This window comes from Anguilla rostrata, chromosome 4 (genome assembly GCF_018555375.3).
Source record: "Anguilla rostrata isolate EN2019 chromosome 4, ASM1855537v3, whole genome shotgun sequence".
NCBI classification, from domain to species: domain Eukaryota; kingdom Metazoa; phylum Chordata; class Actinopteri; order Anguilliformes; family Anguillidae; genus Anguilla; species Anguilla rostrata.
The window spans coordinates 35,680,078-35,705,247 of record NC_057936.1 but is presented as its reverse complement, the minus strand read 5'-3'; the positions used below and the strand labels follow the sequence as shown (position 1 = coordinate 35,705,247).

At 42.4% G+C, this 25,170-nt stretch overlaps 1 protein-coding gene across 4 annotated transcripts in view; it reads right to left on the bottom strand.

Annotated features, from left to right (window-relative positions):
• Positions 1-12,697: 12,697 nt before the first annotated feature.
• mpp7a (MAGUK p55 scaffold protein 7a) overlaps positions 12,698-25,170 on the bottom strand; it is a 127,914-nt gene continuing 115,441 nt past the window's right edge. For all 4 annotated transcript variants that reach the window (XM_064332406.1, XM_064332407.1, XM_064332403.1 and 1 more), the window contains 4 exons: positions 23,034-23,127; positions 21,132-21,240; positions 19,127-19,270; positions 12,698-14,752 (listed from right to left, as the gene is read on the bottom strand). In XM_064332406.1, coding sequence (XP_064188476.1) covers positions 14,573-14,752; positions 19,127-19,270; positions 21,132-21,240; positions 23,034-23,127 — 527 coding nt within the window. In that variant the 3' untranslated portion in view covers positions 12,698-14,572. The remainder of the gene's footprint in view (positions 14,753-19,126; positions 19,271-21,131; positions 21,241-23,033; positions 23,128-25,170) is intronic.

Below are 25,170 nucleotides of genomic sequence, written 5' to 3'. Positions count from 1 at the left end.
TGATGTATCCTTCACCAGGTCTTTAAATATATTTTAATTAAGACAGTGGTATAATATACTATATGTTTAAGCATCAGAGAGCTTTCCATGAACTAGCCAGTTAATTTTCTTGTAATCATACTTCGTAATCACATTACTTCTCTGTGACCTCACCCTGCCTTCAAAGTGCTTCCCAAATTCATTGCCTTTTGAGGTTCCTTTTCTGTTGCTCCTTTGGATGGAGCCCACTTCTAAGAAAGCAGGCACTAGATAGTGAGGCAGCTGTCTTCCGTTTGAGATGCAGCCCATTTTGCCTGTGTATCCGAGGATTGTACAATTGGCTACTGATCAGACTACTTTGATCAGATGTTGTTATTGGCAGAAAATCTAGCTAAATGTCCAATGCGGAGAATTATTGATTGCAGGACTGAAGCATTTGTAATGATCAAATCGGCAGGAAAAGAAAAAGGAGAAAAACGTCAAATAACCCAAGTTTGGGGCTTAATTGTGAAAGACGTGTGAAGTTCTATTTGAATTCTGTGTATTTGCATGAGGTCAGAAGGTACAGAAGTAAATTTTCTTAAGGGTGGAGAGTCTGTGGCCATTCTATTTATTTCTGTAGGAACCCCTGAAAAGTGTCAAACTCTTGGTGCTGAATAGGTATGGGGGCACGCCCCATACCTGCCATCCCAATTTTAAATGAACGTCAGTTGGAGACAATATTCCCTACACTGTATGCCTTCCCAGTCATAGGGTAAATTGGTTATAGAAGCATAATAACCCCCAACAGTGATTAGTGGATTCCTTCCGGACACACATTCCACCAATCACCATGTTGTGTAATGATGTCATGACAGATGGAGCTCCTCTCTTGTATTCATGTGAACAGTGATGGCACCTATTTTATTATTCCTGGGTTCATCTAGAAAAAATGATTCTAATAATGTTAAAAATAACCCATGCCACAACATATCCATTATATTTAAATACTACTGGCAATACCACCCAAGAAAAGTTAGCAATCTTAACTAGATCTATGTCAGACATGCAATTGACAGGTTTGTCCTCAAGAACATTAATCACAAAGTAGGATGGCACTCAACAGTGACAAAATGCTATGGGATACAAAGACACAAGAAAATCATGTAGGTAGGATGAATTTTTATTGTATTAATTTTAGCTTGTTACTTAGCTGTAGCCTTAAATCGACATACCATTGTCATTAATGACTACTGTTATTATTGTCAAAATAATAACAATAATCATATTATAACATTATAACAATAAAAATAATAATCTATCCATTCCCTAAAATAAAATTTGCTCAACCTACATGTGGGTTCTTCAATGCACAACAATGAACTTCCATATTTAGGCCTAGTTTACATAATAAATTCAGGAGTAGTTCAATGTGCCATTTTACATTTGGTAATCTATGGTAGCTGGTGTGTGTACAGCTCTTCAGCCATCCTTGATGTAAATTTTCTACAGAAGAAATCCTCCATGTACTTGTTTTCATGAAAGCAGCCATCTTACCAAAGAAGTAATTTCCCATGTTAAGGATGCTGGTCGCTTGAAAAAGAACAAGGACTCCATTATACATTTAGCCAGTTTCTCAGAAATGCCACGGGTATTGGCATGATTTCAAGGCCCTTAAAGGTAAACACTTATCAGCCTATTGAAACGAATGGATTGAATTACATGTTTTTCCTTTAGATAAATGCAAAAAGAAAATAAGCGGACAGCCCTAAAACCTTGATATGGAACCCAGAACTGAATCTGCTTTGAAAAAACAATGTATGCTTGGTGAATTGCTCCAAGGCACGTAGTTGGATTAGCAGTGAACACAGACGGTAAATGAAGCGAACTACAGGAAAGGTACCTGCATTCTGTAAGTGTTCCCATAAGCGTGTACCCAAAGTATGATTTATAGCTAGAGAGCAGACATGTTTTCATACGATTTGAATAGCCCCACTGCATCATCCCCACTTCCCCCTGTATTTTTCGACTGAGTGAATTTCCCAATTTGTACAAATCAACGCTGTTTCTCATTGTCCATCTGTTGCCGGTGTCTTATGGTCCACTGGTATGACAGCACAAGTATCCAATGGCCAATAAAACAATCGATTTCCTCAGTCTCTAGAGTTTCTCTGCCTTTGCACTCCCTGCAAGTCAACGATTCTGAAATGTATTCTTTAATGTTATTATTTTTTCTTGCTCTATCCAGCGCAGCAGGTGGAACTATTTTTGCTCCAATCTGTACCTGTGGTACCCTGAACTATGCTGCATCCTATAAATCAGTATGCAGCTCCCCTGGGGGAGGCAGTAGCTCATCCCTGGAATCAAGAAAAACCATTCAGAAGCGATTTATGATTTCCCCTTTGCGTATTTAATTTGGAATGAGAGAAGTTTCTAAATTAAGAACGACAGAGAATACAGCCTTTAATTGAGGGGAGTGTTAACATGTAGGGCACTGCAGAATAGGTGTGCATGTGTGCGCATGTGTATGAGCCAAGAGAAGAAAGGGTTAATGAGAGTATTAATATATCTGGCCCATGATCCCATTAGCTGCCCTAATTGCTCTTTTTTTCTTTTTTGTTAAATGGAACAATATGTGAGGCCAGACAGAACCAAACTATCCCAAAATCTAAAATAAACATGGTTTGTGGTAAAAGCACCTGCTGCTTCCTTTAACTTAATACAACATAATAAACAGACCAAGCCCTTGTGTTTTTAATTCATTGCTTGGGTTGAGCCTGACTAAATGAAAAGGAAAACATGTTAAAGAGATTTATAAAGGTAGTGAAGCCAAATTAAAGATTCTCATTACATCCATCTATGGTTTATCCAAAACTCAAAACATTCCATTAATGCTAAAATCAAACATACCCCAAAAGGTTTACCTAATTGAATGAATGGATAGAGTGATGGATGCTAACTGACTACATGTGCAATGATGCTGGTAGGCCTACTTTGTAATTGTGCTTCCTTCCTAAGTATCCTAACACAAAAAAAACTTACAGTTCCTGTGGTAGATTCTGTGGGGGGTTTAACTACAAAACACTGGACAGCAGGAACACCAGTTGGATTTCCAACACCAAGCTTAAAAAAAAAAATAGGGAGATTAACCAAAAAGACAACTACAAGAAGAATTTGTTGTATCGAAACCATGTGAACCAGAAAACGTGATTTCATAATTCACCTACCCACTCATAGCTGTTCAGGAGACAAAATATGGGGCACTATTTGGAGCAAGTATGATTTACAGAGAGTGACTTATGATGAACAAGAGACTTGATAACCTGTCATAGCTTTTCCAGGGAAAGAATTTATAACATGTTTTATTTTTAGAATGATTCCTTTTCAAGAAATGTTGAGAGTTATGACCTTTATATTTTATAGAATAACATCAATTTAGCATAAATGTTCCCATTATTTGTTTGTTAAAAATAATTGCTCAACTTTATTGGCTGTTAGAGCTGCTAATGCAATATGACTTACTCATGGAAAAATCTTTGCATGTTGGATAGGTAAGTCAGACTGGAAGAAAAAAAGCAGAAGGAAACCAACTTCATACAAAAAGGGCTTTGCCAAATTATTATTTTGTCTGTATCCCAGCCATAGCTCCAGAGACAGAGAACTGGTTATTTTTACCCATGCCATATTTGTATGAAAATCTATAATTCATGCTCACATTCATTATCAAAAATGAAAGACAATGTCCTGCGATGTCTTCATTTTAAATTCATCTCATTATCGCTAAAGGGTGTTAAAAAACCGAAACAATAAACTGATGCAGAATAATTTTGGCTGAGAAAACAAAATCAGAGACTCTTTAAAATGTTTTCTCTAACAATGAATATGCTTCTAAAGCTATGGATGGTAAGTTAACCTGCAATTATGGCTTTTAAGTGCCGTTTGTATTTTTAAGTTTCTATTGCCAATGCTTTCTTTGGACATAACTGTTGCTTGTCAGATACAGAATTAAAAAATAGATTTCTGGATCTATGGATGTTCATAACTCTAGACATGAAAGATGCATACTTCACACAGCACTGTAAAATGAAAAATGTCACACCATGTTTACTTTTCATTCCGTTTATAATTTAGCATAAAAACCCCATTGTTCAACTGGATTATTTGTATATTTTGTAAGATCAACATTTTCAGCAGTATCAAAGTATACATTTTAGTAACTATTTTAAATTTTTAAATAACAGCTGTAAAATTGAAATGATCTGAAATGATTGATACTTACCATTGTGGCTGTCACAGTCAAACTACCCAAACCATCAGCGCAGATGTCCAGCTGACACTGTCCACATTGTGGTAACAATATTGGCTCATAACAATAGCAACACGTTATAACTGTGCTCTGATGCAAAAATCACAGACATGAAAAAACAAGTTAACCAGCACACTGTATTTATGGATATTATATTATGGACATATGGGCATGACTGTGCATATCATTACATAGATGTGGTTTCATTTGGAAAAAAATAAAAAGGTTTTGATGGGGACATACGGGGCCATGAAAATAATTTTTTCAAGTTGCATTAAACCAAACTGGGAAAATGGTCCAGTGCAGCATAAACCAGTGTTGTTTAGTACTTTCTTTGCCACAACAGTGTAGCTTTTTCTCAGACATTTCCTCCCTCTTGACATTGGAATGACACTGAAGGCAGGGAGCCTCTTGGACTAGACGCAGGACAGGCATGAGTGGTCCATGCTGATGGCTATGAGACAGCAGGATGGGTAGGGGCCTCTCTACAGACAGGTCCAGGAATTTGTCCTTGTTTCTTGGCAGGGTTCACCTGAGGTCATCCCGGGCCAAGCTCCCGGCTGACACTGGAGGGGCCGTGTTGTCCCTTCGTTGACATGAGCTCTGGCTCCCTGTGCCTGTCAGAGCAGAGCAGACCAGCCCCTCCCTCCCCCGGTCCCCAGCCTCTCCTCAGGCCACAGATAGCAGCTGGTTCCATTTCAAAGTCACTCAACACACTTGAATAAAAACACAGATCTTCTGTCTACCTCCCCCCCTGCCCCCATGCACATTTTCCCCCGTTCACGCTTTCTCTCCTTTATTTGAAGTGTTGTTATTTTGAAGCTGGTCTCTGAAGCTGCTTGTGTTTGGCTCTGTCTCAGTCAGTAACACTTTCAGAGATTTAATACATTTTGACATTTGTTTAATAATCCCCCCTGGAGATTTGCGGGAGCTCAATCAGCTGAAATGTATAACAGAAGGCACGGCACGGATGAGACACTTCTGAGTGCCCGAGGTCCACACCAAGAGGGTAGAGGAGGAGTACTGACAGTTCAGCGCTCTCAGCAGGGTTGCCAGTTTGGCAATATTCACCCAAATATAGAGCTTTGTTAAATTGGGAAGTTTCTGAGAAAAGATGTGTGGGACTCAATGGAAGGAGGAGTTTGAAGACAGATTGCTATTGCAAACACTCCAGCAGCTCACTGCAAGAACTTGAGGCGGCACAGCTATTGCTGTTAATTGCTCTTTGAAAAGGTTGCATGGAATGCATCTAAAAACAAAAGCACCACTAACAGATGATAAATGCTCATAACTAACAGTGAACGTCCAGGCCTGCGAAGGCTGGAGTACAAAGTGGTAAGGGACAAACCCTTGTGTTTTCAAAGAATTTATTTTGAAAACATATTTTGTTACATGGCAACTGAAGACTACGTCGGGCCAGGCAGGCACTCAAGAAAGTTCCAGCATTCCAGAAAGTGCTCACGATGCAGTCTGATCCTGCAGCACACAGGACTCACCATACAAGTGGCTCCATATTGGGGGACTTCTTCAGCCCTGCCTCGTGGAGGAGACAGGGGTGAAGCAAGCACCAGCCTGTTGCGTCGTGGTGCATTCTTGTCCTGGCACTGGTGATCAGATGGGATCAGGGGTGGCTCCGTGTCTGCCGACTGTCACCCCAGTCTGCTCAGGATCACTCAATAATCTGCTCTTTAGAAACCCATTCCCCGCAGCCAAGGCCTCTGCTCCTGAGACCACTCAAATGGCACTAACCACGACATCAACACCTGCTGGCACCCCCACGGCTGGGAAAACTTTCACTTTCTTGCCTATAACTTACACCAAAAGACCCCTGGCTCACCTTCTGTCTCTCAGCTCTTAGCTTATAGCACTGCACCACCAGCAATATACGCTGGGTTTCCTCAAGTGATGTTAGGAGAAAGCCCATTAGCTGCTTTGAAAAAAAGAAAACACTACTGGTACTCAAAAAGTAACTTTAATACAGATATGTGTAGACGTCTGCTCTGGTTCTGTTCATGCGAGTCATTTGGAGTCTGACAGATTAATGTGTGGAGGAAGCCTTTTCATAACCCTGTTCCCCTTCCGCCAGACCTGGCTGGGCATTAGCCAGCCGCAGGACCATGCAGTCAAGTTTGACCGAGAGGGCTCATTGCACATGGGCCTGTGCTCTGCCTATGGCTTTTTATTGAGGGATTACGTCACCCAGTGAAGGGGACGCGACCCATTACAGAATCGTTCAGTTCCCTGTTATTCTTCCGTCACGAAACCAGACAGTTCTTCTCTCTCCCCTTTACTTTTACTTAAAAACAGCCATTGTGCGGCTCTTGGTTCCCACCACAGCAATCAGACAAGCCGAGGGGACTGCTGATTGGAAACAATAACAAGGTGTGCAACAGCTCCACGATCCTGCCGCCTTTCAGCCCAAGGGAAGGCGACAACATGTCAAAACACCAGGGCGCACGTCGGAGGGGAGGCCATGTTATTTCGGGTGATTTCAAGGTTCGCGTTTAGAGCCGGAGCGAGGGGGGCGTCCCTGTTTTTCCACAAACTGGCCCACATCACCAACACCAGGGGGCCTTGCTTTCATCTGCTGGCAAAGCTCTTTGGTTTATAGGTGTCACAAGAGATCCTAAGCCGGCTCCCACAATGAGGCAACAAGACATTTCCGATATGAGCTAATGCTGCTGCAAAGCCAAACCTGATGACGCACAAATTGGATCCTTAAGTATGTATACATATTGCTCCCGGTCTCAAAATGTGTGTTTTTTTTTAACAAGGTGAACTGTGTAGGACTGCTTAATGAGAACTTCAGGCTATGCTTTAGGCATCATCGCTGAGAGACAATCAATGTTGTAGCAATGTTAAGAAAACAGCTCACAGTCTAAGGACACACTTGGACAATGTAGACTTCACAGTCTGCAATTTAAACTATGGAATGCAATTCTGCCCACTGTGTTTGTCATTGAACTGCCTGGGCACGAAAGGCCATAAAATATGTGCTTATTTCACCTGGTAATACCAGAAGGTAGAATAGGCACACCAGAACCTTGTAAAACCAGTTCTGGTTCTGGAAAAATGATTGGTTAAGGGGACACCTTGATTCCATTAACTGTCTATTTCATTACATGCACAAGAAAAGAAAATATTAAATTAACAATCTGTATCAAACTCATGCCTGTTGAATTCAGACAGTATCGTATCAGTGTCTTCAAAGGTATCCTGTAGCCCCTTTTACATTAGCAATTACGGAAACTCATTACAATAAAATAAAAAGTAAAAAGCTGAGGTTCTCGTGACAAGCCTGATCCCAGCTGTGCTATTGCTTCAACCAGAATAGTAATGTAAGAATTAACATGTGTGAGCGCTCTTAATGTTGCTTAACCGCTGATAAATGTTGCCCATAATTGGCTTAACGGCATTAATGAGGCCTCAATCAGAGCTACCTTAATGCACTGACCTTACATGACACGTGGGACGAGAAACCCGGGCTCTTGGCTCTTCCGTTGTCACCTCTCTCCAGAAAGGACCATGAAACTAGCAGAGGGATGCGTCTGACTGGTCAAGTCGATTTGAGGTGCGGGAGAACGTTGCTTCGTAACATTAAGAATGAAATAGGTAATCGCTAAAGCAAAGGATATGATTACAAGGAGCATTTTAACTTCCACCCGACAAGAAAATCCATACCTTTTAAATGCAAGACAAAAAAAGAACTTATGATGAAAGCATGAAACTGCAATATCACTTTTGAGTTGAAGAATGAATCACAATGGATCAAGAATTTCAAACAGACAATTGCAATGGGATGAAGTTGCAGCGATTTTTTTTTTTTTTTTACTCCTCACAATGGTAGGATCTGCAATAAAACACATGGCACCCTAAACCCTAATTTGCTGCATGCAATCGCAACCTGGCCTCATCATAGCTTTTAACACTAAACGCCTGGGGCTCCTGGCCCAACAATTAAAACCGGTACGTGGAGGCTGAGGACTCTCCCGGGGGCTCTGAAGCCAAGTTTAAGAAAATACAGGTGGACAGCTTCACGTTCCCGTAGCACAGTCAATGTATTTGCAACCTCGGCCTCCTGTACCCTGGTTTTGCTCCACGGATGTCAAATTCATGTCTTAAAAAAACCACCAGGCCCTTCCACCTGAACTTTTGCCCACAAGTACAAGCAGTGCACCCACGCCTCCTCCTCTTTATCTTTACAAAATCCAACATGCCAGCAGTGTGCACATTGCAAGCCAGGTATATGATAATGGGTGAGAGGTAACAAAAAAACATCCTAGACTCAAATCTTACAGTTGACTCAGAATGAAACTGACCCTGAAAGGTTTAGCCTATAGGCAATAAGATAATGTGCTGCTATTTAGTCGGAGGACTGGGTGGGTGGGCGACCTAGTCGAGCACAGGAGTGCTTGAACTCTTCCTCTGTGGTCAAGGGTGTTCATGACAGAAAAAGGGAAAATCCCCTCACCCTCAGGTTTTGTTTGCTACACTGACGTACACTACACAGTCAAACGAACAAAAAGGATGAAGAATATAATAATAGAATAACACACTCTTAAAAAAAACATTGAGAGAGACCTTTTTAAATTGTAACTCTTGAAAAAATGGAATCAGATATAGCTGGAGAAAATATCCCCACCCCAATGCACACAACATAGATTGTCACAAGCTGTACATAGAACTTATCCTAATGAGAAGGGATCAGGATATTGGCTTGACTGTGTAATTTGGTGCACTATGATGGCCATGTATCAGGAGGGCAAGTCATTTTGCTTTAATGGTTTCCAAAACTCACAATTCAAGCAAAGTTCTGTGACATGTCACTGGTGCCCAGCGGCCATCTGGTTTTTCCAGCCAGTGTGCTCCTCGCCCAGGCAGCTTCAGCCCAGGAAGCCCCTTTTCTCTGACAAACGGGGAGCTAATATGAAAATTTATGGACATGAAAATAAATACATCAGAACGCCTGAAACAGACCAATTCATGGAATCTTAAGCTCCTAGAGCAACATCAATCTTCTCGATCTGAGATAAAAGCTTAACATTTAATCCTATAAATCCAAAATTCCCAAAGCACCCAGTTAAAGCATTATAGGAACAGGGAGGAGGAAAAGAAAGAGGGGAAAAAAGCTGAGGAAAAAAAAAAAGGGCAGGCTTTTGATTTTTGGTAAGCTCCTGAATTTCTTTCATAACTGGGGAAGCCACTGCTCCATGTGGGCCCAGGCCTCATGTTGTTCCAGGGAACAGGTAGTAGGAAAAGAAGATTTGTTTTTTTAAATCAGTAAGGGACTTCTTGGGCACACAAGAGGTTTATTGACCTATAGGGATTTATTTTAACAACTCTTTTCAACTTCTGGTGAAAGAACCCTAGCCCTCTCATATATGCGCACACACGTTGAGAGGGTGGGGCTGCAGCTTCCAAATTAATTCAGACCTTGAGGCACCCCCTTTGGTTAAATTGCCTCTAATTCGTATGATTGAGTCTTGGCTTGAGAGAAGAGGAGACAACGTTCTCTCTACAAAAACGGAATGGAGTTCCCGTCTTTTCCAGCAGCCCCTGATTGTCCATGGCACACGGCGAGAAACCTAATCCAGGAACATGTGTTTCTGTCCTCTTCGTTTTTATATGTATAAAGCACCAGAGGCTGATGCAATGCCGGGAGCACCATAGTGAGTGTTTGGCATTTGGGGGTACAGCACACATTACGCCATCGTCTCCAGTGGGTCGGCATCAACATGGCAGGGGGACAGAGGCAGCCACAAATACGCCACGTGTCCCAATGTCACTTCCACGATCACTAGGAAGAGGGCATGTGAGGGCCTTGTGCCGAAACACTTAACCCCTGACCTCTACAGTGGAGGGAAAGCGTGTATCAGTCACTTCCCAGCTGTGTGGATGTCAGTCACTGTTTCTCTGGAATTTTACTTGGGCGAGATTGATTTGGCTCCAGCACCGTTCATGTGCAATTCATCACTCCTGCACGCATTTCAAAAACAATCCATGAGTAACACCCCAAATCAAATTCAAAATCAAGCAAAAGCAGACATGATAAAATAAGCACTCTGGAAAAAAGAACCTTGAAGTGACACACAGAGCTATACGGAACGACTTGCTGATTATTAAGGGTCTGTTACTCCTGGAGGGGGGTCAGATCGATCCCCAAAGTTACTTTACGAAAGAGGTACGCAGCTCAGTTCCTGAAGGGAAAATATGTTTTGTTCCAGCCAATTACCCTGGCTTCATTTTCTGAACTGCTACATACACCAATGCTTGTTCACTCATATAATGGACCAGAGTAAACACCATTGCTAATGATACAAAGTCCAGTTTTCAAACATATCAGATAGAGAAGGGCTGCCGGGTGGCTCATCCAGTTAAGGCATTGGTGCATTATGTTTGAATCCGAACTGTGCCAATGTTGACTGTGGCCAGTTGCCTCACAGGGGTGACATGCAATTGGTGATAGCATTAGCCTGGGAAGGGCGGGTTTAGCCAGTCAGGGGTCTGTGTTTTATTGCTCTCTAGTGACCCCTTCTGGTCGCCTGTGTGCTCATGGAGTGCTTGCCAAAGCTAGACATGAAATGTTTTCCTCAGGGTCAGCTCTGTGCAAAGTTGCCTGTGGGGTGCAGTATAAAAAGATGCAGGCTGGGTCTCCTGTATAAGGAGAACCACAGAGGAGAACCACAGATGTCTTTACTTCCCCGAATCAGTAGTGGGGAACGCAGCACATATATGGCCGTAAACAGATAACTGGACATTAAAAATCAGGGTGGGAATTGGACGTTAAATCTTGAGCTAAAGAAATCAGATAAAAATAAACAATGACAAAAAAACAGATTAATATAAAAAATTACAGGAAAAAGTAATGTGCCACTGAATTAATTACTGATTTCAATTTAAAAAAAGCGTCATAGCTGATTAAATAATGAGATACATATTAATCAAATACCTAAACTTTTCAGACTGAAGCTTTCAGAAATAAGGACCCAACCCCAGCAAAAATACAAAGTTAAATTTGAAACGCCTGACCCTTCCAATACACTGGTCAGCCGTTAGTGCAGATCTGTTATTCCTTCCTTTAGTTTAAAGTACAATGCGTTCAGGCAGAGGCACTTTCACCCCTCCAAGGGGTCCTGAACACAGCAGGAGCAGCAGGAAGGAACTGTGGGGGAAGGTTCTGGACACAACTCTCCATTGGACACGCGAGTCCCACGGTTTGTCAGGATCAGGACGAAGTGAAGAGCTACTCACACCTTGTGCTAAACATTTATCACTGGGCTTGATGACTTTGTGAGCAAAGTTCTTTTTGACTTTGGTTTCGAGGACCTGGGCCAGCTTCCCACTCTGTGAGGACAGTGTGTGACTGCAAGGACCCTGTTCATACCCCTGACCCCAAAGCTTCAGAATTGCAATTAACAAGTGAGTGCTGGCTGCTCCAAACTTTCCTCTGGTCCCTGCGAGAGCCATTACCTCTACTTGACCTTCCTGGGACACGCCCTCTCTGCCGCCTGTAAAGTCCAGCTCTCCCACCATCAAAGCGAGCCTCGTGGAAAGAGGAAATGTGAAGGTCACGTGACCCATTTGGCTCTAGATTTGTGCTGGAACGTCATCAAGGCGACTGGACCGAGTCCCACGAGTGCCGCTGGAGACTCCTCCAGACTGCTGCGGTAGCCATTGTTTCTGAAGATCCAATGACATCTGAATTAGCGATTTGGCCACTTCTCAGACAACGGGGCTTAATTAAGGTACACCGCTGACACTGTTTAAAGCTTAAGTTTCCCAGCACCAGGGCTAGGAGGGCGGGTGGCTACCCAATTCATTCCTCTCTCTGGGGCAAAGGACCCCAGCATGCCAGTGGCGTGTCTGCTAATTACAGACAGCGAGAAAAATATTATTGCACTCGTACTCATGAGAGAAGGAGGGATCAAAACCTAATATTGCACAGCTGAAAAGAGGGACCCCAGCACTCTTCTCTCTGGTGAAATAATTCTAGAAGATGAAAGGTGCTTCTTGTTTTGCTCTGGGGGTTATTTACACAAGTGCTGAGCATGGGCACATCTGGGGCGACTCTTTTGAACCTGCCCAACTGCAGGTAACTGCAGTCAAGGGCACAGAGTCAAATTCCAGGCACATGTGAAATTTCCAAAGCTTCTGAGTTGAGCTTCACTAACAAAACACGTGAGCCCTACCTCTCTTAAGACAAAACTATTTACAGGCATGGTTTGGAAAATACTTTGTGTTTCAGATGCCCTTCAAAACTCGAGTTCTGAATCTGACAAGGAAAGACAAAAGAGAAAAAAAAGGTCAGGGAAAGACAAAAGAGGAAAACAATGTTCAGAGAACGTAAATTCTTATTTCTTAGAAATCCATTTTTATGTTAAATGAACTTTAAGATGATTCACAATTTCAAAGTCAAACAAAAACATAATAAGATTGGTGTATATAGTATTTAATTGTACAGTAAGAAAAGATAATCTGCTCAATTGCACAGATGGTAAACTTGATATCAAGAATATTGATATTAAGAGGGTAATATTAACAATGCACCTTTGAAACCAAAAAATACACATAATAGTTTGAGGGGGAAACGAATGAACAGGCTTCCAGTGGGATTAAGTTGAAATGTAAATATGTCAATAAACAGAAAACCCTTTTTCATCGTCTTTAGAAATTTAAGAAAACAGATGTGGTTGTGTGCTGTTTTTGTGGGAGAGATAAATGCATTGCATCAAGAGAGCGAAATGACACTCATCAGATATTGGAAGAAACCCAGGGCAAATGTCAAGAACAATCAGTGGAAATCCAAACTAGTGAAACTATCAAAAGGTGCAGTGCTGGTGACCTAATCTGGACTAAAAGAGGTATTTAAGTGGAATGTTGAGCTAGATTGTTCAGAGTCTGGGGTCAGGGCTCGACAGAAAGACAGGCAGAAAACTGAGAGGCTGGAGTCTTCCTCGCTATATTCTCCCAAACAACACACATACAGTCACTACACCGCTGATCACTGATCGATACCTGACAAACGACGTGTGAAATCTGAGTAACAAAATGGAAGATAGAGGGAGAGAAGGAGAAACAGAATGAAAGAAAGAGAGCCAGAGACTGAGAGCAAGTGAGCCAGAGACTGAGAGAGAGAGAGAGAGAGAGAGAGACAGACAAACAGAGCTAGAGAACAAGAGAAATTCAGTAAGTGCCCAAATAACCACAAGCTCTAACCTTTTACATATAAAACCATGACCCTTAAGTCAGAAGCAGCTATGCAGTTATTTGCAGCCGTAAATCTGGAAATGCTTAGAACCTTGTGTTAGGTTCCTTGTTTTAGACTCATTTTATGAGAATAAATGCAACTATACTCCACCCTAATTACACAAGATTGAGAACATTTCTTGTAAAGGAGAGCCAAAGTCTGGTCGCTTTAATGGCAAACTGTTATGTTGGGCACCATCAGAAGAAGGGTGGGTGACTTAAAATAGCTCCTGCATGAAATATAAAACTGAACAAAATGATGTTCTGTTCAGGGAATGAGGGGCCCTTGTGCTGTGATGCATGGGACAGCCATTAACAGTGGCTTTCACATTAATGATTATCTTGGTAATGCACTGTATTTAAACTGTATTGCTCTTTAAAAAAGTTGGGAAAGATGCATATAAAAACAGCAGAAAAATATTAAAATATATTAATTCATCTCAAATAAAATTTAACAGTGCCCTCTGCTTGTACCTGTGATTTTTTTTCTTCTTCTGTCATTTTAACTTACTTCAGTGGAATTTAAAATTGGAGGGTTCTGTCAACATTGTTTTTTTTTACTTTAAGACTGAAGGCAAACGTTATTCCCCTCTTTCACTTTGAGGCTGTTCACTATACATAAATGTACATGTAAACCTTGCTTCCAGGTGATAAATCCCTTTGGTTTCTATAAACTAATGCTAAAAATACACTAAGCAACAAGTCTGCACTGCAGAGTGCTGGTTGGCTGTCACACAGACGGCACGTCAGCACAGCACAGGCAGTACATATGCAAACCCAAATCCAGTGCATTCACTGCTTTCACACAGACGCAAGCAACCCTCTTTCAGGAAGAATGAATAACCAGCGAGTTATCCCAGTGCTGTTGAGCAGTGTGCATGTATGTGTGTGTACACGCATACACGCACAAGCACGCACACGTATGTACACACACTCACTCATGCACACGCAACCGTATGAAGTGAAACCTTGCAAGCCTTCTAAGGGACTTCCTGTGAAAAAATAAAAATGTCCTTCCCTTTTTCTTCTTTCATATTCCCCCCTTCACTTCCTCCACTTTAGTTAGGAGTGTGTCCAGATAATGGGGACCCATTGTGTCTCTGTCTCCACCTTTTTCAGGGCCATCTTTAACTCGCTGAAGGCTGCTGTGAGGTCGTCGTTGACGATCACTTTGTCGAAGAGGTGGCCGTACTGGCTCTCCATCGCCTGGGCGGAGGTGATCATTTCCTGGAAGTCCTCCTCCTGAGAGAAAAATAAAATGCAATGAAGAAAGTCAATCAGAAAAGTCAACACTGCACTCACATACCCACAAGTAGACCTTTCCCCTAACCCTTTGCTATCTAAGAACCAAACCTCAAGGAATTTTCATGATTTTCCCCTGAGATTCTACAGGCCTCATTTTCCTTTTTAACATAAAATATTCCAAAAAAAGAAAGACAAAAAAACCTTCCCCCCTCTCCCCTTTGCAAGATTTTCTTTTTGTTTTTCTTCTTTCCAGTGGTAACAGACTGACAGGTTTTGAAGTCTGGGGTCAACTGTGTTAATTTCAATTTTGGCTCAGTTTAGACACTGCTAAGGAGCCGAACTGCGCACGCCACACGCTCAACAATCCTCCTCAGACATCTGCCTAATTTTTCAGTCATATTCCATCATCACCACCAGAGACATTTACTCCTTTCCGAGGAAAGCTATTCCTCAGAGGATATAGGTCAAGGGACGATGATTATATACGTTTCAAAACTTCTTTCATAGTTGGAATTTCCGCTTTTTGGTCACTCTCTCCCACCCATTTCTTAACATCAATAATGGTCCAACCACAGTGCAGTTGCCACGTCAGCCGCCATAATGACCCGTTTATGTTGCGTTTTAATGCCACATTCTCCATCAGGCGCCCAGAAAACAAGGCCGTGTTCACGTGAGTCTTAGCTATCCTTTTTTAACAAGAGGAACACCGCATCCATTTCGCTTCAGGCCTCAGGCTGGACAGTCACACGATCCATCCACGCCAAAGGCACAAACACGCAAGGCTCCGAACATGCTCATGGCAAGCCTTACAAACTGAAGTTCAGAACCCTGCCCAGTCCTCTGGGATTGGAAACCACAGCCAGAGGCTACTTTTGCAAAATTTCAAGTTTTTTTCCCCCTAATATCTGTTGATTAAGCAACAGGAAATTGAACACAGAGAGTGAGAAGAAACAGGATTACTTTAAAATCACATCACGCAATACGAGTAGAGCACCATCAAAGATCTTGCTCTCTCTTTCACGTGGTTAAAGCCAGCTGACCACTTGTACTGTCCACTCAGTAAAAGGTCCTTTTTTAGCATCATATGCCTCTCTCTCAGCTTTGAGGGGAAAATGTTTCAATGTTCCACTTGAAGCGATCTGAGCTGACCACTGCGCTTTCCCACGATGGACAGCGGTCTAAGTGGCTTTACTCAAGAAGTCAGGGCTGGCCTTCGACTACCAGAGCTCCAGACTACGGGCCAATGCTGGCAGGACTCAATTAAGTTCCAAATAAGTGCCTGACTACCGGCTCTGTGGTGATTAGCTGTGTGGTGATTAGCTGGGTGCATGTCTTTCAATCTCAATTTCCAACTCAATTCAAATGCTATCAAATCATAAGCAGAAACCAATGGAAGCCAAACACAGAAAACAAGTTCCTTGGGCATATCCTCACTAGAATGCTGATAAATATACTACATACATTTTCCACATTCATGAATCCCTAAAAATGCAGTAACATTGTGCCTGTATTGACAAAAATATTAACGACAATCTCTCTCACTCACAATGTCTCTCCATCTTTCAGAGCCAATGAAAGGAGAAGTTATCAAGAGCAATGCCTGGTCATAAGTAGAAGATTTTATTTTTACACATCCTGTTGGGCCCATGAAGTAAAAAAATGTTTTTACTATTCAAATAAAAGTGCACCTGCTTCTCTACCTCCATCTCTGTATCTCTTTCTTTCTCTTTCTCCAATTCTTAAAAAGACCAGATTTGGATGGGGATTGGGTTTAATTTTTAAACAGGTTTAATTTTCTTCCTTTATACTGTTGAAGAAGTTGTTGCTTTTCAGGGGTATAGTCTACAAAGACAATAACCACCAAAATGGTGGCCTTCGTAGCCAACTTAAATTATTCTTTCTTGTCTGGCATCAGAATTTCACCATACAGTATTTATCCAAACATAATGTGGCTATGATACAGCTGCCACAGACAGATGTGACTAGGCCTGCGGCAGTGATTACCCACAACTATATTGAGTTCAAGACTGAAACGAATGTATTTTGGTAGCTTTAAAATGACATCAGCATCATAAGCTACGCTGAGGCTAAAACAATAGAACCGAACGTCTGGTCTGTTTTAATAATGAAAGGACTGTTCCTGCCCATGATTGCCTGCATAGACTGAACAGACATAGGGACCTATTTATTGTTAAAACAGATCAGACTCCTGTATTCTACTTTTTTATGGGGGTGTTGGGGGGGACAGCAGGTCGAGGATGAGATACATCTGTGCTTTTTCACTATACATGCTTTTTCTCTCAGACTTCTAATAACCGAGATATGATTGCTTTAAAATGCTGTCAGTGATTTTAATACTACACTAAGATGAGGATCTCACAAAATGGGCACGTCATCTTAACATTTACCATGAGTTATTGAAAATTTATATTTTGGGGGGGTCAGGAAAAATGGAAGAAATTACTATTGTTTACTTGTTTACACAGTATATTGTACCGTTTTATATGTGATTCAATGAACATTGCAGAGTGCAGATGCCTGATGCGGTGAAGTTGAGGGAGTTAAAAATGCGCCATTTCAGCATGACTTTACAGTATGATGGTAACTGAAAAAAGGGGCTTCCACTGAACTACATAATTAAGCTGTTAATAAAATTAGGATCTCAGTCCATAAAAGGGGCTTGCTGCCAGCATGCGGGGGGCTATACAGTAGCAGCCATGTCATAATCGGGAGTCCTCAAGAGGCGGGTTGACGAGAGTATGCCGGGTGGTAACTCGAAAGACACAATTTACAATAGCAAATTGGGGAGAAAAAAGGTATAAATATCTACAAAGCAAATTATTCATAGGAGCAATAACTGAAATTTGCATCTAGTACAGTCCTCTGAAGACACTTACCACATAAATACACTGTCTTACTGATTAGAAAGAGACAGAAGTGAGCTTTACTCGAAACTCTGTTTAGTATGTGAACTGACTGGGTGAGTCTGAGGTGATTATATTCAGCGGCATGGCGACCGGCTAATGATGAACTTTGGTTCATTAGGTTCAAGCATTTACTGTCAGCTAAAGCTCTTTAAACGAGCGGCAACCCCCACCCAGGAACCATTTAATATCTCCAGCCATATGGCCATCAGCACGCATGAAGACCACACTCTTGGTGAACTGTGCATGCGTGCAAAATAATCTTTTCAACATGAAAGCCCGTGAATGAGCCTGGGGTAACAGAAGAAGCACAGGAGCAGACGAAACGCAGAGCGGAGCGACCGCGACAGCGCGGGACGAAGGGCGAGGACCCCGGCCGCTGGCGGGGCGCACCTGCGCCGCGCCCCGTGGGGCTGTTTAACGGCGACCTTGGCGGTTCGCGTGTGGAAAGTCTCCGCCGTGACGGCGGGGCCGGCCCTCGCTGTGGCCCCGCACAGACCTGCGCCGGCCGGGGGGGGGGGGGTGGGAGACACGCGAGCTGTCGACCCCACAGACTGGGAAAGCCATCAGTGCCCGACACGGGGCCCCCAGTCACGGTAATTGGTTTCATGTGGGTCTGAACTGAGTACGCAAGGTGTGCGAGATTGCATCATCTCTTCTGTGATCATGGCTGAGGAATTCTGTCTGTGGGTCTGTGTTAGAGATAAAGTTGTGCGGTGTGTGTCTGGTAGAGGTTACTATAGAAATTAAAACACATTAAAAATTATAAGCTGATAGTAAGCTTGCAGAAGTCACACGGCAGTGCTGACGAATGACTGGGAGGCTTTCATAAATTTTTGCGTTCCAGAAAGAGAAGACAACTTGTGTATTCAATCGTCTTAAAGTGGCTGATGAACATTTTAAGAGACAATATAAGAAGGAAAGATATGAGACGGGCCTACATCTATTTGTGACGGAAAGCAAAAAGCTAAACTACCCAAAAGCATCAAAACAAAAGAAGGATTGGTGCACTTCCTGATAGACAGAAATTTGATTACACTGAAATAAGATGTATGTGTAACTGAAACCCATGTTACCGTATTCTCGTGTTTAAGATTCTCACGTGCATTCAGAATCACGTTCTGATGAAGGTGTAATTGTGCCATAATGAAAAAACATGACAGCATGAATTTTTCAATAACGGAAAAAATGAATAAAATCAGAAATATTCTATGTAATTAATTAACGAGTCAGCCGGAGTCTGTTCATGGCGGGCTGCCGTTTTTTCTCTCGTGTGCACTTGTGTAATATGGTGTTAGCGTGTGGTCCATCAACGTCTGCCAAAATTGGTCCACAAAAAAAAAAACAACAAAAAAGCTGACAACCACAGTGTCGTTGCACGTGCTGCTTTTAAACAATGCTGACAACAAAACCCCCAAAAGCCCACCTGTACCCCTTCGTGCCTTACCGTGAACGGTTTCGCCGATCCCTTGTCATCCTTGCTCGAGATGATTTTGGCATTCCTCCTGGACACCCGCAGACGCTCTATCGGTGGAGGCTTCACAAAAACCACATATGGTTTAAACTCTGCCGTCCGCAAATGCTTTACGGTCTGCAACATGCAAAGAACAAACAAAAAAGAGTTGTACTGAATTTTCCTTTTTGAAAGTTGGTTTGAAATGTCTGTCCGACTTGGCTACCCTAATCTTTAGCAAATTTCCTAACAAACTGCAATATGGTAGTAGTGTTACCAATAGGGGAAATGCAAATACAACACCTGCAAGGTCATCCAGTGTTAGGTTAAAAATGAAGAAAATGCCCATTTTCATGTGTTTAGTGAGTAAAGTGAAATGCTGGCTGAGGTAGAAACAAAAATACAAGCATTTTAACTAAGGTTTGTTGACACATTGCATCTGTCAAAACTGCATCTACTGCAACCGTTTCCCTATGTACCGTGAAACATACTATATGGCCCTGTTCTGTATTTACTATTCATTGTAAAAATTGTGCTTATGAAGACCTGTATATTGTATGTTTGGTACCACTGCATTTTATTTTAACAAAAAAATTGGATCAGGGGTTGAAAATAGACTTTTCAATAAACTTGCAAAAACACATCACTTTCTTTTTTCGCACTCTTTAATAACGTCAAATTGCGTTGTCACCAACAAGTAAAGGCATCAATCAACTGTTAACCCTGAGCTACAGGTATAGTATTGTGTCGCTGTAGGAAAACACTATGAGGGACTGAACTGTAAAACAGATGCTCCTGAGTTAATCCAGCTCCTCTGTCTCACATGATGGTGCCGACGAGACACGTGGCCTCTTTCCCTCGCGGCGAAGCCGTGAACGACGGAGCACATTTGGGAAGCTTGCGGCATCGGCAGCGATTACCGCCATCTCCTACCGCGCCGGACGCAAGGGAGAACATGGCGGTGAGCTTTTCCGCCAGAATCGGCACTTTTATGAGGCCTTCACTCAACAGGAGCTAAACAACACGACCAGGCCCGAGACGACAAGGAGACTACACGGGACGACCGTGTGAAAAACACGCTTCACCCAAACCGCACACGGGATGATCTGGGCACAGCAATTTGGGAAAAGTGATCTGCCCTAAAACCACACATACATCATTACAGTTATATTCCTGAAGAAGCAATGTTGAATGATCCGCACAACACTGCCCATCACTGACATCACAACCCTGTTACATCAATTTAGCTGCTCGGGTCCAATCTGTGGAAAGCGAAAATTAGGTTTCAGGGCCAAAACGATGTCTTTCCTCTGACCGTGAGCTAAAAAAAAATGAATATAGAAAACACTTCTTTATGGGTTATGTGTATCTTCTAGTTGTATGTACTTGCCATACTGCTGATAAGTACACAGGGAGTGCTGCAGCTAAAACATGGGCCTTCCACTGATAAACTCTTTTCCTCACTGAAAGACTCACAGTATACTACAGCAGAGCTAATGCTGATCAGAGGAGAATGGCATCCGTCACTCATGGAAACTGATACCCTGCTGCGGGGGAGTTGCTAGGAGGCAGCAGTAACCACAGCATTGCCAGCTGACTGAAGTCCACCCCACACTAGGAGGGCACAGTCATACGTGCTCCATCACCTGGGTCTCCTGGTCATAATCCACTGATGGCACAGTCCACATTCAGACCTGCACTGGCTAAGCTAAAGAGCTCATTCAATACTTTCAGAAATCTTCTTTATCATCTTCAATTGAAATTAAAGTGAGCTGTAACCATTCCAAAAATTAGTTTCTCAAAGCCTTGAGTGGTGACCGGGTTACCTGAGTGGAGGACGGCTATGGGGGGCACTAAAAATCGCAAGATCACGTTATGAGATAGGGGCAAAACAGTGGTGCCAAGCAGGCAAAAAACAGCACCACTGAACAATGGCTCTTTCACGGGCTGCCCTCTGACACACGAAGGGGGTGCCCGGTGGGCGCTGTCAGTCACTCACATGGGGCTGCACGTCCAGCAGGCACACCTTATTCTTCGAAAGGACAGAGCGCACGGAGTCTAGGCTCGTCCCATAGTAGTTTCCCTTATACTCGCCGTGCTCGATGAACCTGTGGAAGAGACCACAAAGTTAATTTTCTAACATTGCAGATTTCATTGTGCTTTTTCAAGGCCCTATTCCATAAAAGCATGTGTAACAGTTTTCATTTTTAATGTACACACCATTTGCTACATTTACATATATTACATTTATCTCTGTCATTACATGACTGGTTTTGTCATTTTAAGACAATGAACCCCACTATATCAATGCAGAAAATATAGCATGAGCATACTGCCTCTATGAAAAAACCTTTCATCGCAAACTATGTCAGGCAGGCCAGTTAAAACATTTTATATCCAACATATCAATTAAAATGCAGGAAGAAAAGGGTGTAGCCTACCACCATAAAAAACACACACTCACTTCTTGTCGGGAGTAACTCTGACTCTTAACAGTGTATATAATTAATTCCTGTACACTGAACTATTATAATAATTACATGAAAACCCTACGACGAGTACACAAGTCTTCCACTCTTTAAACCTACAGAAAGGAACTCTTTCAACCACTGAGTAAGTTGTAGCTTTCTTCAGAACACAATTCCAGACATTTTGGCACAGTAATATTTTATATAATCTTCTGTTACATTTTAAATCAGTAACACCTGTTTGTTTAAACAAAAAACGTTATTTTTAAATGCAAATGCCAAGTCTTTCTTAATCTAGATTTCCTGAGCAAACTTAAAGAAAACAAACATTTTTCCATCACATAATCCTGCTCAATCATATCGATGAATTTAATAAAGTTCCTACTAGTATTTTTAGAACAAAGCTAGAGAAATCATTTTTAAGACAGAACGTGGAAAGAATTCCAAAACTGCATATCCCTATGTAGAAACTGTGAACTGTCATCAATGTGTATTAAATGAGATGTGATTCATTCAAATGTGACCATACTGTTTTGATACAAAACTTTGTCCATTATAGTAATGCTATAGTTCAGCCTGTGCTGGTCTGAGCAAGGCATCCAGCCTGCTGAGTGGTTTATGGCTAAATGGGAGAACCGTGGCCAGTGTTCATTTTTAGCAGGTTCAGGGCTTTCCTTGGGAAAGGAGCGTACGGGTCACAGGGGTCAGCATCTCGGCGCTTCAGAGGAGATTCTCCCCTTCTGGCTGAGGGCACGGCGGCGCATTGTTCTGCTAGCATGCAACGAAGCAAAACAAAAACAAGCCGCCTCTGGTTTTGCGCCTTATAATTACCCCTGTGTCCCTGTCCCCAGAGCCCAGCCACAGAGCAGCAATTCTCTCATTTACCTCTCGCTTACCAAAAACATCGCATGCCTGCGCCGTGCCATGCACCGCCTAAAAATACACCCCGACACTCTATACGCACACGGGGAAACGGCTTCCTCTTTGCGGCCAAAACGGGGAGGAAAAAGCATCCATCATTTGTGATGTCGATTCCATGCACTTGTTGACTGGCTGGGTTCTCAGAGCGGGTCACGGACCTGTCACAGCCACAACCGATGGAAAAAAGCTCTCTGTGACCCGCGCACTGAGGCCAGACAAGGGCCTGACCACGTCAAGTCTTTTAATTGGCAGTTAAGATGATGCTGGGTGGTGTTAGCATGCTCTGTACACACTGACTCACACTTTTTCCTCTCCCTCTCGCACACGTGCCCGCGCTGAATGCTGATAAACTGCACATGGAGGTTTGCGCAGAAGAAAAAGAGGAGAGATGGCACAGGTTGGAAAAGAAGAAGTATAGTGATCCCAAAAGGGGCCGTGCGGTTGGATGAGAGAAGGCTGAGAAAGCCCACACTGGAGTTGGAGGAAGAGGAAGAGGAAGCCGCTCTACCTACTTGTTATTGTGGATGTCAGTCTCAAACAGGTGCTTGGAGATGAAGTAGTACTCCACAGCATCGCTCTCCTGATTCCTCTTAGCCCTGGTGGTGTCTGTGGGATGCAGACAGGGGTCAGGGTCATGGCAAGGTCACGGTCACAGCAGGGTCAGTCAACCTGTCCACACAACCCAACTAAAGCCCTCTGCATGTAAACATCACCATCATTCCAGACACAAACAAACTACTACTGATTTAACTTCAAAGTGAAAACTATTTATATTATGTCTAGAAAAATGGAACCCTTCCACTCCATTTGCCTCCAATATGCAAGCAGACAGTAAATAGTTGTTAAAGTAAGGTTCAGACACACCTTGTAAAGCTCTTTAGTGAATGTATATCTGAAACGACTTTAACACTGGTACCTACTAATATATAACACCGATCAATACCCTGACATTATGCACTTTAGTTTTAGTATATAATTTTTTTTAAAGTCACAAAACATGGACAATATTCATAACAATTACATAGAGACATTGCATCCATATCAATAAATGGACCAGGAAATTTTTTATTTTTTTAAGTCATGTTGTCTGGATCCATAAAACATCTAGAGAGCCTGAAACAGCAGACAGGAATGCTAAAACCAGACAACACATTGTCTGTAGAATTGAGCCATAGTGTATGAACAGTCGAAGTACCTTATGGCCGCAACAAGCAAATTATGAGAAGGCAACATTATTTTTACGCCTTCATTAACATTAACACCAATATTTACTTGCTTGTAAATTTCTGCTATTAAAAACACTAATAATTTAATTCATTGAGTGTGGCTCTGGTGGACATACGGGGGGGCATCCAAATGCTACTAGTATTTTTAACAGGAATCGTAGAAGTCAGAGGTGCACGCAGTCCTGCCCCCGGGCTAATGGTCTGCACACTCCCCACCAGACCCAAAACAAACCGTAAACGTTTATCACCGTCCGCGGGCTGCCCGTGCCAGGACTGCGCTCTGTCGAAGATGCGTCCTTTTACCACATGGGGGTCACGCACCACGCAAAAAGGGCTGTGGAAGCTCGCGGGCAAACGGGGCCACATTTTTCCATATGTATTTGAGTCTGGGAGCGCAAGTGTCCCCCTCCCTTCCGTAAAATCTTTCCAGGGATACTTCTGCAAAGAATAACTCGCTCATCAATGAATTAAATGCATGGGCCCTTTTGAAAAGCAGCTCTATCGCTGACAGGTTGTCATGAGCCATGGAGGCTGTATATATTTATGCTTCTGATGGCAGGGCCACAAAGGCAGATTCCAACCTAGCGCTGAAAGGAGTGGCACAGATGCTTTTTAGCATCTGCTCCGCGGCGTAGGAAATACTCACAGCCGAACAAAGGAATTTCAATTTATTCGTTTTTGAGTGACGCATTCAATCATGGAAAATAACCGTAAGGCTGGAACGCAATCAAAAATCGTCAACGCTCTGCTCTAATCACTAATTGCGTACCTAGTGTTACTGGCTGGAGGCTGTTTTATATTTTCATGGGGCAAAAAAAAAAATCATAATGCGAAACATGAACCAGTCCTCCAATGGTGTTTTTGGTTTTTTGATTAAGGGGTAAAGTACGGTAACACTTTTGTTTTGATCCCAGCAAACAGTAAGTGTTAAATATGCCTGATTAATATAGTCTGGCAACAATTTTAACAAATAAATACTTTCTGAGTTGCTTTTCTTTCGAATAAATCCCAAAGTTTAACACCCTGTCTCGGACAAAGCTTATATGCAAGCTGTGCTGTATAAGAGAAAGACAAATGTAGGTTACATTTGCAAACAATTAACAGATGTGGAGGAAAAAGTTACAATGGGGTTTTAATACTAGTGACATTTCAAGTGTGAATAAATGCAGTGAAGACTGTGAATAACCCACATCTATTATGCACTTGTGTGGAACAAACACTGCAATTAATTTAAAGTGTTACAATTTTCCCCCCCCTTACCATCCCCAAATATACAATTTACCTCGTTACTTTGCTAAAAACACATAAAAAACACTAAATTTTTAAACATGACGGCATTAGACCTCGCCAAGTGAAGACTTTGCCCCTCAACCCCCGATCCCCAAAAAGCTCCTAATGGCAGCGGCCGCGGTCTCCGTTGAGC